We start from the raw sequence: 15,050 nt of genomic DNA on the forward strand, positions 1-15,050 counted from the left end.
TTTCCAGGTTTAGTGTTATTTTCATGAATATTCCTAAGAACTTTGTAAGAATTGACTTCATACACTAGATCCATCATAAAAAGGCTATATAAGAATTAACCTCATTCACTTAATCTTCTTTAAAGACTTTATCAGAGTTGATCTTATCCGTTTGATTCTTTCTGGAAGACTTAGGAAGAATCAACCTCATCACCACGATTCTTACTAAATGACTAAGAATTAACCCCATCCATTTGTTTTTTTTATTATAAGGCTAGCAAGTAATCTCACCAATTCTATTCAGCTTAATAGACTAATAATTAAGCTCATCCAGTTTATTCATCTCAAAAGCATGAGAATAAACCACATCCGTTTATTTATTTTATTTTTAAAGGGTAAGAATTAACCTCGTCTATTTCACTCTTCTTAAAAGGCTCAGAATTTATTTCAATCAATTCATTCTTCTTAATTTGTAAATGATTTGAAGTTTTCTGGCATCCGGACATCGAAGATCACTGACAACGATATCGTTTATTATAAATACAGAGGAAAAAAAATTCAATTAAAACTCTAAAAGCAAACAAGTTTTAAAAGTTAAATAGCTTTCAGAAAACCTGCTTCTGAAATAAAACTGAAAAAGTCGCTAGCATTGTACGACGCATGTCCAAGGATCTTGGCAAAGACGAACCTGCCATCCTAACCTCGAGCCTCAAACAGATATGTGTTTCTTTCTGTGCTATGAGTGGGGGATTCAGTCAACAAATGTCTCACTTTCAAGGGTATCAAACACTCGTCACAATATGATTGGTGTTGGCCAGCCAGCAAAAACTCATGTGTCATCCGAGTGTGATCAATGCGGAGACGACAAAGAGTAGTCACCCACTTTCGGGGCATCCAGTTATACCTCAAAGAGATATAACATTACTTATTTCTCTCATCTTATTTCCAGCTAAACTATCCCAATGCTGTTGCCAATTACAATAAATAAAATTCTTAATTGTAGGTAAAAAATCATTACAGGAAATGGGATACCTTTGCGGTAGCAACTCGGCTGCAGCACTCTTTGCCAGCATATCTGCCTCCTTATTTCCAGACACACCTACATGTGCCAGAACCCAGCAAAATCTAAATGTTATACCTTTCAGGCCAATAGTTAAACCCTACTAAAAAATTTTAAAACTAAAAGATTTAGTGGAATTAAAAACTTCTAAAGGTTGTAGGACACTCCAGGCATCACTAAAAATGGTAAAATTGCCCTCCTTTTTAATGCTATTTTCTTAAAAGTGGTTAGTATAGCATATAGTTCAGCAATAAATATTGAAAATATTAGAGGAAGTGCACCTCTACAGTTATCGGCACAAAAAGAGTATACTTCCCAGATGGTCCACTCCATACCCTACCGGAAGGATAGCACCAAAACAGATATAAAGGCACAGGTGTAAGCTGAACCTGCCTGTAAGGACCGAGACCTAGGAACTATGGAATCATCCTTCCATATCTGTGATGATGGGCTTCCGGCCAGAAGCCGAGAGTCCTACCCCAAGTATTGGATCCCCCTGGATTCCGAAGACTCAACCCTTGAGAATAGTTCCGTCAAAAAGGTCCAACTCCCATTCATCGAAGCAGGCAGAAAAAACGGGTGTACAAACATCCACGCCATTAATATATATTTATATTCATATATATATATATATATATATATATATATATATATATATATATATATATATATATATATATATGTGTGTGTGTGTGTGTGTGTGTGTGTGTGTGTTTGTGTGTGTATATATATATATATATATATATACATATATATATATATATATATATATATATATATATATATATATATAAAATAAATTTTCCTCATAGAATTGGGACACCAACACGGAAGATAATTTGTAAATTTAGGAGAAGGTCGAAGTAATATTCAGAGAGAGAGAGAGAGAGAGAGAGAGAGAGAGAGAGAGAGAGAGAGAGAGAGAGAGAGAGAGAGAGAGAGAGAGAGAGAGAGAGAGATTTACTCATAGAGTTGGGGCAACAACACGGAAGGAAATTCATAAAAATAGGAGAAGGTCGAAGTAATATTCAGAGAGAGAGAGAGAGAGAAAGAGAGAGAGAGAGAGAGAGAGAGAGAGAGAGAGAGGAGAGAGAGAGAGAGAGAGAGAGAGAGAGAGAGAGAGAAATTTACTCAGTGTTGGGGCAGCAACACGGAAGAAAATTCATAAAATTAGGAAAAGGTCGAAGTAATATTCAGAGAGAGAGAGAGAGAGAGAGAGAGAGAGGAGAGAGAGAGAGAGAGAAGAGAGAGAGAGAGAGAGAGAAATTTACTCAGAGTTGAGGCAGCAACACAAAAGTAAATTTATGAAATTAAGAGAAGGTAGAAGTAATATTCAGCGGAAGAAAAAGATGAGAGAGAGAGAGAGAGAGAGAGAGAGAGAGAGAGAGAGATTTACATTCGAACTGGGGGAGCAATTTCCCCAAGTTTGAAAGCCCTCTTGCCCGTCACAGTGCTTCAACATAAAAACACTATTTCCTGTTGAGGTACGATGACTTCAACCATGCATTCTTTCGTTAAGAGGGTCATTCTTCTTAATTGACTAAGAATTAACCTAATCCGTTTTGTTCTTAGTGGTAGACTAAATGTTAAACTTATCGATTTCGCTCTTAAAAGACCAACATTAACGACTTTTACTTCATTATTCTTAAAAGACCAAGACTTAACCTCATCTATTTCATTCTTCTTAAAGAGTTTCAAAATTGGTGTCATCTAAATGAAGCTTTCTAGTGGATTTGTTGCATATCTACCTCATCCAATTGATTCTTCCTAAAAAACTTTGTAAGAATTAATCATCCACATGAATCGTCCAAAGAACTGTTTCAGAAGCGTCCTCGTTCACACAAGTTTTTTCACACATTAATCTCACAAAATATTTAATAAACTTATCAAGATTGACATATATACTGTGGTCCTGGTATTACCCCTTGCAAAATGAGAGACACTTCATGCTATAATGATGACGAGTTGGGTGCTTTAACCTTGTTAGTTTTAATGAGGCAATCTCGCATAGTAAAAAAAATCTTTTTATCACGATGATATCTAGCCATTTTGCTAGCTTATTTTCAAATGAAGCAAAACGTGAACCTCATTTTCCTAGCTTATTTTCAAATGAAGCAAAACGTGAACCTCATTTTCCTAGCTTATTTTCAAATGAAGCAAAACGTGAACCTCATTTTCCTAGCTTATTTTCAAATGAAGCAAAACGTGAACCTCCGCAGACGGGAGTGCATTGAAAGTTGAAAATAGTTTCCATGATGCTAAAGAACTGGTGATAGTCTTACTAAATGTACCAGGAAATAAGTCGGAAAATAGTTATGATATTTAAGAAGTGATTAATTACATATTTTGCTCTTAATTATTTTTTTTATGCTTTCCCTAAAAAGATGCTAAAATACATTATTTCAAATTGGTCTCGTTAATACTTACACTGATGATTGATAGATTTTCATTAATCTTCTGATCATAATTCTGAATCTAGTAAATATGTGTATTAATTGTTAAGGAATGATCTCAGCTTTAATTCAGCCACTAGCTTCCCTACCCCATACAGAGAAAATATTTTTCTCCTGCCAGTGAAATGTTCCGACTCTTGTTCAAATGCCTCGGCGAAAGGATGTCCACCAAATGAGCCATGAATGATATCCTAAAACATAATCGTTAAACATTATCAGAAGAGAATGTTGAAAATCAGAACAAACTAGAAATTTCGAGTTTACTAAACACAAGTGTTTTATTTCATTTTCGTTTTAGTGTTTAGATCTTTATTTAAGCTCATAAACGAGAGATATTCATTTATGAGAAATGAATAAAATGCTGATCGTTCTGTGATTATTATATTTGAAATTTGCAATCGTTCGTGGATAGCTTGTAATGTCATACATGAAAGATTTTATAAATATATTCTAACATATATAAGATTTTCGGGAATTTTGTTTTAGAAGTTTTTTTTTTCAAAACAAAATTAGATAATGCGCCAGTACAGTACATCATATTCATTGGGCAACATTTGAAAACTTATATCATGACGCAGGTTTATATTTTAATTTGTTTCATAATTTTGTTTTCTTTCTTTTTTTGAAGAACAACAACTTGAAAAAAGAAGAGTAGTCCCTTTCGAGTTCAATATTTACAAGGACATTATTAATTGACTTCCAATCAATGCTGACTACTAATTTGCTATTCGGGTAGTTTTGATAAAGGTTTCTGGAAACAAAGATGACTTATAGCGAGTTCCATCTCATGGAGGAGAATGATATCAAGGGCTGGTCAAGTTGGTCGACCTTCGATTTAACAACTTCCTATCAGAGCCTGTTGGATTATAAAGGGTAATGACATCTCTACTATCGTTTCCAGAGGCCGTGTAATAGTGTTTTTCCCAAATATCTAACAAACCGGCTTATGAATTTCCATGAAACTACAGCAATGAATGTTTAAAACATTGGCCTAATTTTTGGTGGTACAATGAATTGACAGATGTGCTTAATTAACCCGTTTACTCTTAGAGAAAAGAGGAACTTCTTCCCTTCCTTCAGAACGTTTCGAAGAAGTGTTACTTAATCACGTAACTGTGACACAGAGGTTCCCCCAAGCCTCCTTCGGTGTTTACACCTATGGCTATCCTAGTACCCCCCCCCCCCCTCCTTCTTGCCTTTTTTCCTTCATTCCCATTGTTATTAGGCTACCGAGTAAATCTTTGTTAGGAAAGACTGTGTACTGCACATATAAAATGAGCTGGAAGAGCAATAAAATGTTTTATGGTGGTAGATAATGATTAGATGATTAACACAAATTATCAAACATAATAGAAGAGGTTTAAAACAGGGGTGTGGAATCTCACTGAGAGATATTCTACTCGGACTCCTACAAGTTTTAGATTTGCAACTAAAAAATAAAAGAAAATAAAAAAAGAAAATAAAAACATTAGTAGAAATAGAAAACAATAAATCTATGGTTTCCAGCAATTGGTGATAACATTTTTTTGGAAAAGCAAAGCTAATGAATACTTTGATACGAGTATATCAGCTTGGCGTGTAGACAATGTCAATGGATTTCTCAAAGTAAGGTTGATTGGTTCATTAATTGAAGTCTGGTATAATTCCAGTGACAAAGTCGCAATGATGTTTGCCACATACCTTTTAAGTAACAAAAATAGGTACTGGTACTTATAACGTAAATAAATATATAAAACTATAGGTTGAAATATAATAAATCTTATGTATGTATGAACACACACACACACACACACACACATATATATATATATATATATATATATATATATATATATATATATATATATATATATATATATATATATATATGATTTCAAAATTTATCAAATGGCCGATGGCAATGCCCTTATATGAAACATCTTTTAGAAGTCTACCTTCTAAGGAATTCAAGCTACTCTCTCTGGTGAAATTGATATGATAAATTATATCAAACAATGCTCTCTGTCATTTTCTTCCTGGAAATTGATGTATCGAGTAACCTGTGTTGTATGGAAGAATGAGTCCTACGGCTTAACCTGAAGAAAACTATATTTCTATTGCTTTACCAACACTCGCTTGAAGAGCGAAGTGTAGGGTTAGCATGGCTTCTTTCGTCTCCTGTCATAAGTCTCATTCTTGATCTTCAATGTAAGTGAGTGGGTAAGCTATAAAACGTTGGTCTTGTGTTTAGGTACAGTCTAAAGTCACGAATCACATTACCAGGTATGCTGAACTTTCGTAATGCTTGGGGTAGGTCATTTGACAATTATCTATGGAGTTAAACAGGCGTTTAACAATTCAGGGGATGGGAGGTACAGGGGAAGAAACGTTATAACAACGTCACTGAGGGACGTCATCACTTTTGCGAATGTGTGGGTGGCTAAGACTGGCTTTAGCCTCATTTTCTTAAGTAAAAAAGTTAATGAAACGTAATTGGCAATGCACAGTATTTCCCAAAATTAGACCATTGTATGAAGCGCTCCCTGCTTTGATATCATGGAAATTCATCAGTTATTCTAGGAGTTATTTAAAAAAAAACACTATTACACGGCCTCTGGAAACGATAGTAGGTCTGGAGTGGTAATTGTAGAATAGTTAAACTCTACCACGAAGATGGGGCGGGTTAAAAAATCCTTTCTAGATATGGGAACAATACAAGAATTGACATCTACTACAAATTTGGAGTAACTACTTAGATGAAGGGAATTTGGTGCACTTTGTCAACTCATCCAAATAGTCTTCTTAACAAGATGTATCGAAAAATCATTATAAGACAAGTGATTGATAAATTCTAAGACCAATAATTGCCAGTTCTCAGACATTCCATATACAAATCCTTAAAAGGCGTTGAGAATGTAAGAGTGGTGTCACTTACAAACACAAATAAATGAAAGTGAGAAAAACTACAAGAATAGAACGAACCCAAAAGATGTTCGTTCAGCTTAAAGTGGCTCTGGGCTAACAGTGTCAAAAGCCTTCGAGTTATCAGGAGCAATAACATGGAAATATCCGAAAGTTGCTGACTTAGAGATGGCAAGTTATGATTAACTCATGAAAGACATCACCAGACACATTCCCATTTTGGAAATTATATGATATGAGACCGGGAGGGAAAGACAATAGATAAATAATAAACGGTAATAAAAAAACTTCTACCAATTGCAAAAAGGCTCTATTTATACATTGAGAACACTACCCACTCTCCTATGAGCTCTCGTACCAATTGACTTTTGATGAAGATCCTGACATTACGGAGTTTAAAACTAAAGGAATTTTAATGTAACTTGACTCCAATTTCATCAAAATATACGATGAACTAATTAATGGGAATTCAACACCGCCTGATTATGTCTTATCTCAGTCCAGCCAGACCAGTCGGCCCTCAATCACGCCCAAATAAAATAATATTTGCATGAATCCCTGAATGTCAGATCCCGATCTACAGAGCCTTTTAATGTTGTTTGTTCTTCCCCAGTAGAAACATTTGTTTTCTTCTTTTGCTTTTAAAGAAGGAAAAGGAAAAACCTTCCGGAGCTTTAAGAGGTTGTTTCGTTTTTCAATTCTTAACTCTTGTTTTTTATTCCTTGATGTGACGCATTTGTTTACAATGGAGAAACTGGATTATTTTTGGATTGATGTTTATGAAGAGGAAGCATGCAATTAGTTTGATTCTTTTCAAACGGGATTAGATTTAAAGTTAACCTGGTATAACAAAATACAGTACGATTTGTTTCGCTTAGATAGGGTTCTCGTACCTTTACACCTGTTATTCAATTAAATTCCAGAGTTTGATTCTATTATTCCCTATGATATATCAGGTTAGGGAAAAAGTTCTCGAAAATAAGTTATCATGAAATGTTCCTCTTAGAATTGAAGAGATAAATAAGAAAAATTTGCTTTTCATTTATATGATTTAACGTTGCAATGAAAGTTGAAATTGATTGTTTTTAACATGAAAGCAAGCCATTGAATATTACGAATATCATCAGTTTTGTCGAGAAACTTAATGAGCAGCCTTTGTCGGAGTGGTAATTTCTGAGAACGGTATAGTCTACATGTATGTAATATTACATGATTTGTTCTCTCTCTCTCTCTCTCTCTCTCTCTCTCTCTCTCTCTCTCTCTCTCTCTCTCTCTCACTTATCAAACTTCAGGATAGACCTGCCAATCTATGAATAAGGTGCCAATCCGAATCAGAAGTGAAAATATGAAAATTCTTCCTATATTCAAACAGTCAGTCTAGCGTTGATAAGTCTATCAACGTCACTCCATTAATTGATATCTTAGGAAAGATACGTAATGTAACAATAGAAGGACTAAAATAATAGTATATTATTCACAATATACGAGTGAAATAATGAGGAAATGGAATATTGAAAAAGAAAAAGTCTAGATTCGAATGCCAAGTTGAAAGATTCCGTTTACGCGACGCTGCCAAAGAAAAAAAAATACATAATACAAAAAATTATGATTGTTATCATATCCATAACCTTGGTAAATCACCCTCTTTATATAAGCAGAAAGCTAAATAAAGATGTTTTTCACTTCTTGGATACGGAGACAAAAACACAGGGTAGAATATATTTCTTTTTTTTCTGAAAAGATGGCTTCGTTTTGGGAGATAAATTTATAACTAGATATATATAAATCAGTGGCTCTCAAACTGGGGTCCGCGGTCCTCTGGGAGACCGCAAAGGCCTCTCAGGGGAACCGTAATGGGGCCACCAAATCATCCTTACACGTAGGCTATAATTAGGATCACTCTCACCATACGGTTTGGCATTTAATTAATATATGCTAACAAATGTTCTTTTGCTTCTTGTGGTATATAACCAAAATAGAAAAAAAAAACTTTATTCTTTAGCACAATTATGTATCTCACTAGTTTTCTTGTGAGAGAATAAAATAGTAAAAAAAAAAATATGGAAGTTATATGAATGGAAAATGGACTTGGGAATGTTTTATAATTCCAGGATAGGCGCAGCTATCAAGCAGTACATATTGAGTGAGACACAAATGAAAAAAAAAAACAAAGTTTAATGATAAGTACACACAAACGCACGTCATTTTGCCTATGTCCGACTGTTTGAATATGAGAGAGAGAGAGAGAGAGAGAGAGAGAGAGAGAGAGAGAGAGAGAGAGAGAGAGAGAGAGAGAGAGTAAATAAAAACAATCAAATACAATTACTTTACATTACATTTCTTGCAATACCTTTGTAAGTAAAAGGGAGTAATCTATAAATTTATGAAATCAATAATAATACCAGGGATGTAGTTAAATTACAGTACAAAACCGAACGATGGTATCGTGCATGGTACGAAGGGACCAAATCATTGTAGGCCTACTTGTTTTATTTATAATAATATAGATTTTATGTCGTACATTTGGTATCACTGGACATTGTACACTACTGACTAGCTGTCGGCCGAGTGCATTTTATGCAACATGACCCACACAGGTACTGCAACGATCTTTCCGTATGCACGTCAAAGCAACCAAATTGCTTCCCTAACTCCCCTCCCTCTCTTTATTAAAAAATTATCATATAATATTATTGTACTTGTGTGTGTGCATGTGTGTGTGCGTGTCACGGACAATTACTAGCATATAATAGAAAATAAGATATAAATCAAATATAATAAAAATTTAGAATGGCATACCTGTACGCCGTGTACAGTAACTCCTTAAGAGTCAGTGTGTTGACGCATGTTGCGAGGTGAAGTGGTTTGTTCTGAACTGTGCCTACTATTAACACTACCAGTGGTGGTAGCCTACCACTGTAGACTACCCCCACTGGTAGGCCTATACACGGTTAAGAATTATTATTTACTATTTCATTGTTACAATTTTATTATTCCCCTTCAGATTTATAATGGCTCAAAAAAAGTTGAGATATGATGATTCATATTTGAAATTAGGTTTTACTGTATTAATGTGTAAAGGGGAAGAGAAACCACAGTGTGTTTTGTGCTCTGAGGTGTTGGCCAGTAAGTTAAAGAGACTCTTGGAAACGAAGCATCCCAGTTCAATAAACAAAGATGTTGACTTCTTCAGGCGCAAAGCCGAACAATTGCACAAATGCAAACTTGATAACACCGGTTTGTTTTCACAGAACAATAAGTCTGGTTTAATGGCCTCTTATGAGGTTTCAAGGAAAATAGCTGTTGCTAAAAAACCCCACAACACCGGAGAACAACGAATATTACATTGCTGCAAACATATATCGAATGTGTTTGGAAGTTCTGAACTTGATAAGCTGAAGCATGTCTCCCTGTCAAATGATACCGTAAGGAGGCTTATAGCGGAGATGTCTGAAAACATACTGTCGCAGGTGATCTTCAAGATTCAGAATTCTATTTTCAACTTTTTTGCAATCCAGCCTGATGAAACAACGCATATTTTCAACTTAGCCTAACTTTGCGTCTACGTACGATACGTACATGACAAGCACCTGGAAGACGAAGTTTTGTATTGTGAAACTCTCATCTCCAGGAAAAACTTCAAAGGATATATTTAACAAAGTGGACAGCTTTTTTGAGACACAAGGTATCAAATGGGAACATGTTGGCGTGTGTACTGACGGAGCTCCAGTAATGCTTGGTTGTCGTTCAGGTTTTCAAACTTTGGTTAAGCAAAAATCGCCAGATATTACTGGTACACATTGCACTATTCACCGACAAGCATTAGTAATGAAAACCATGCCTGATGAGTTGAGCAATGTTCTCGATGAGGTGGTTTAAACCAGTTAACTTCATTAAAGCTAATGCACCTAACTCTCGTTTGTTTTCTGCATTATGTAAAGAAAGTTATTCCGAATTTGAAACACTCTTATTGCATTCACACATAAGGTGGCTTTCCAAAGGGAAAGTATTGAAGAGAGTTTTCGTTCTACGTGAAGAAATTCAACAATTTTTTGTAGACACTAAGCCAGACATCCACGCAAAATTCTCTGATGTCCGTTTTCTTATATGTCTGACATTTTTGGTAGACATACAGTATTGAATCCATGAATTCCCTCAATTTATCATTGCAAGGAAAAGAGATCACAATGCTCCATTGCCATGAAAAAAATGACTGCTTTCAAAATGAAGTTCGAACTATGGCTTTCGAAGATAGAGAAGAATAATTTTGCCCCATTTCCACAATTAAATACATATATTGATGAGAATGAGCTTGATGTCGAAGACGATATCACAGAGTTGATGAAACAACATGTATCACTTCTTAGTGAAGGAATAACTTATTATTTTCCTAACCTACAAAACTTTGAAAAATACTATCAGTTTATCATCAACCCTTTTGTACTCTATATTAATGATCTGCCTTCAGAGGATTATTCAATACAAGAACAATTTATTGAATTGATTAATGATGCAGGTGCAAAACATATTTTCCGTGAAATGTACAGTAGTGATTTTTGGATTGAAATGGCAAATTCTTATCCCAGTGTGGCAAAGATGGCACTAAAAGTGTTGATTCCATTTGCAACCACCTATGAATATTAGTCAGCATTTTCCACACTACTTACCATCAAATCAAAATCCCGAAACAGATTAGAAGCAACACATAATATGAGAGTTGCACTGGCTAAAACAAAGGCAGTTATAGAAGAATTGGTTCAGGCAAAGCAAATGCACCCATCTCATTGAACGTACATTTGGTAAATAAAGCTGCATTTTCTGATTATATATGTTTTGACCAAAAAAGGTTTTTGTTCAATATAATTTGCATTTTCTTATTAATTAAGTGGTTGTCAAATAAATAAAGAAGTTTTTGTTTCAGTAGATAAAGGTTTCCTTTTTTATACGTAATGGATTCCAAAAAAATACCTTTGTTTCAGTACCTTAATGTTACCATTTTCTGAATATATAATTGTTTGATAAAAATGTGTTGTTTCAGTAACCGTGTGGTATATTTTGTAATGTTAATTGTGATTAATTTAAAAAAGGTCCGCCGAGTAATCTAAAACTTATAAAGAGATCATCATGCAAAAAACCTCACAATAGTTTGAGAACCACTGAACTAGAGGTAACAGATAGTGAAGGAAATAGGGGGGTTCTGACCGTCCCACCCCAACCCTCACTCCCAGCTATGTTGCTCCTCTCTCTGAAATAACGATACCATCAAATAAAACTATCAACGGGTATATTAATTAGCTCTTCATTTGAAATGTACAGTTTGATTTCCCCTGTTAATCATTGCCAGGAGCAACGAAAAGATATTTTGCTGTGATTCATTCTCACATAAATCATGTATAATAGTAATCCACCTCTGTCTTCCGGATGGTAATAATCAATAACGTTAGAGAGCCTCAATTAATTTCTTGTTTGTGAAGTCTTTCATTATGTTAATAAAACAGAGAGACAGGTCACAATTTTAGTAGTACTGCCAAGTGTTCCGTCAATGTGATTTGTATTGTAACTGGTATTCCAATTTGAAACTAACCTATTTAGAAATTTAGTTAAATGCATAAACTATTATGAGATTCAGGGCCTCTGTAACACGGTTTTTTGGACTTTGCTCCTTATCAATGCATCGGATGTAGCTGAAAGTTGACATATGTATATTTTACAACCACACACAAATTTTGTCAGCATTATCAATAACCTAAACCCGATAGTTTTATTTTTCATAGAGTAAAAATTATCTAGCCGACGCCATGGCCAGTGATAACGAGCCAAGAGTCGAAAACATTCATCACATAAGGAATGTAAACACCTTTTGACAAAATTTTGCCCCGCCCATCCACCAGACACCCATTCACCTTGTTCCATCGGCTCTGAAACTCATAACAGTCAAGAATGGCTAGCAGGATTTGGAATTGCCCCAGTGGTTGCAAAACTGCATTTGCCTTACGACTTGCAACTTTATACAGTCAAGAGAAAGCCCGTGGCCATATTTACTATAGCCTGAATAGGTAATTATTCAGTTTCTAGTTTAAATCCAATGTTTCTGGTCTGATTTGTATTTAGCGCAACATGATTATAATACTTGTAATGTCATTCAGGCTTTTGAACATTTCCATTAACTATTCACTATGCCACCAAGAGAGAGAGAAAAAGAGAGAGATTGTATGTAAACAGTCTTTATATAACTATTTTTGTTAAAATAAGAATTTTGTGCTAAACTCTCCATCAGACCAACGGATCATCCGATATAATTTTTTTTCTTCTTAGGCCGTACGACCGTTTTGGCTATGTTTTGGGCATGACTGCATTTTGTAAATAAATCATGAATAGTTTTAGGAGTTTTATTTGTACATCTAATGGGAATTTATAGAAGTAAAGTTAACATAATTCATTTATCCTTTAAAATAATTACTACATGTAGCAAAACATAGTAGTAAAGATGATAATGCAATGAAGGAATGATACCATACTTTATCTTTAGCTTCTACATCGGCAATAACTTACCCAGTTGCCATCATTTGTCAGCTTAATGAAATAACCTATCATCTAATGTTAAACTTAATTTCTGAGGAGGCCATGGCTTATTGCACAGTGAAAAAAAACATGACAAAGACTTTATGAATGGCGGAACGATACATAAATGTGGGTGGGGTGTCTGTGCTAGCCTAGTAATACTACTGTAGCAGAAGTGCCGCAACAGTAGTATACATGAATTAAACGTTTAGGCCAACTGCTGGATCCTTGAGGATCATTTAGCACTTCTTACAACTACTAGAGAAATGAGTTTTTATATCCAGAATTTAAATTTTATGATCCAACAATGCCCATGATAGCCTTCAGTGTTATCCTGAATTATATCGAGGCCAAAGTGGGTGGAGCCTCATGAAGTCATCATTCTGACGATAACTATTTGTGAAGGTTTAAAGCCGAAATACGGTACCGGCGTCATTTTTTTTTTTTTACAGTAAACAGGTAGGTAGATAGACAATAAATAAATATTGCTTGACATTGGATATAGCAGTTATCAAATCAAGCTTGTCTACTACGTTTTTGAAAATTACCAACTATTCCCTACACCTTATCAATCTGATTGTGACCTATAAAGTAGACTGTAATTTCTTAGGAAACTTATTTTGGGAGTTAGGCTAATAATCGAAGCGTTTTTGTATTCATTAACATATTTTGTTGGTTTGTTCATTATGACAATTATCAGTGGAGAGGTTTCAGAGTTCATAAAGGTGTACTGCCTTGCTTTTATTTAAGCTTTTGCGTCATTGTTGGCAGAGGTATAGCCTTCGTTACGTATAGCCAATCATCGATCGAGAAAGAGGGAAGAAATGCCGTCATAAGTTACGTAACGAGTGCGTTCGAAACCTTTTCTCTGCATAAGTTGGCCCGTCTTCAAAAAACGTCACTTTTACATTATAAGTACTAAATTTATTCAACCTACGTAATGCAGAATATAGTCAAAAATTATGTGGAGATATAATGTGCATTCTGAAGAAGTGTTATATTTATGAAATTTATAGATAAAAAATTATTGCGAAAAAACCGTGTTACAGAGGCCCTGAATCTCATAGTAGATAAGCATATAAACACAGATATATATATATATATATATATATATATATATATATATATATATATATATATATATATATATATGTAAATGCAGCATTTTATAGAAACCATTTGTGTATATAATCATTTAATAAGCTCTGTTTTTTAACTTGGTGATTAGGGTTAAATTGTATTGTAGATATTTTGTCCGTTTTACATGTAAACATTGTTCAGTCTGTTTTGGATTGTTACTGCTGTAATTTGTTTGTTAATTGTTGAGTAGTTTCTGAAAAGATTGTTTCTCCTGGTAGGCTAGTTATCAGTGTTGGAATTACACTGTAACCATTATATGTTCTAGAAATAGGATCAAGGTTTTTCGATGACTGACAGAGTAGAAGAAGTCTTCAAAGTGTAAAGAACATTTCTTTGGAAATTCGTTTCGCTTGTATTGGATGTAGCTTAGAGTAACACAGATGTAAGTTTATTTCTTTACTGAAATTTCTATATATTCTATTTCATGTTTGTGGTATTTTGTAGTGAAATCAAACTATTATCAATTCTTTGTTTATTATGGAGTTTCTTTTTAACAAATTTAGTAAGTTTGTATTTTGTTGTTTTCAGTTTCTTGAAGCTCGTCGCCCTGCACGACTAGCAAAGTACTCATCATTGGTTCTCTGGTCTTTTGAGTACTGACCAACTATAAGCTTTTACAGTTATGGTCAACTTAAGTCGTAGTGCTTAGTGTTAAGTGATTTAAAGCTTTAAGTTGGTTTAAAGTGTCTTGTGATATTAACTTGAACTTTATATCAAATCTTTAATAAAATGTGACGTGAGTAACAGTATCTGTGTCTTTTCTACATCTCATCCCTGTGGCTTTGAAGAAAACGGCAGCTACACACACACACACACACACACACACACACACATATATATATATATATATATATATATATATATATATATATATATATATATATGTGTGTGTGTGTGTGTGTGTATGTGAAGCCTCCTAGGTTACTGATTAATAGCTGGGCTTCTAAGTAGTATTG

At 34.4% G+C, this 15,050-nt stretch overlaps 1 protein-coding gene across 1 annotated transcript in view; it reads left to right on the forward strand.

Annotated features, from left to right (window-relative positions):
- Nucleotides 1-10,272, forward strand: part of LOC137650936 (zinc finger BED domain-containing protein 5-like) — a 28,332-nt gene extending 18,060 nt beyond the window's left edge. The window contains exons 2-3 of the mRNA XM_068384080.1: nt 9,645-9,818; nt 9,943-10,272. Coding sequence (XP_068240181.1) covers nt 9,645-9,818; nt 9,943-10,272 — 504 coding nt within the window. The remainder of the gene's footprint in view (nt 1-9,644; nt 9,819-9,942) is intronic.
- Nucleotides 10,273-15,050: the final 4,778 nt, after the last annotated feature.

This window comes from Palaemon carinicauda, chromosome 12 (assembly GCF_036898095.1).
Source record: "Palaemon carinicauda isolate YSFRI2023 chromosome 12, ASM3689809v2, whole genome shotgun sequence".
In the NCBI taxonomy this organism is placed as follows: domain Eukaryota; kingdom Metazoa; phylum Arthropoda; class Malacostraca; order Decapoda; family Palaemonidae; genus Palaemon; species Palaemon carinicauda.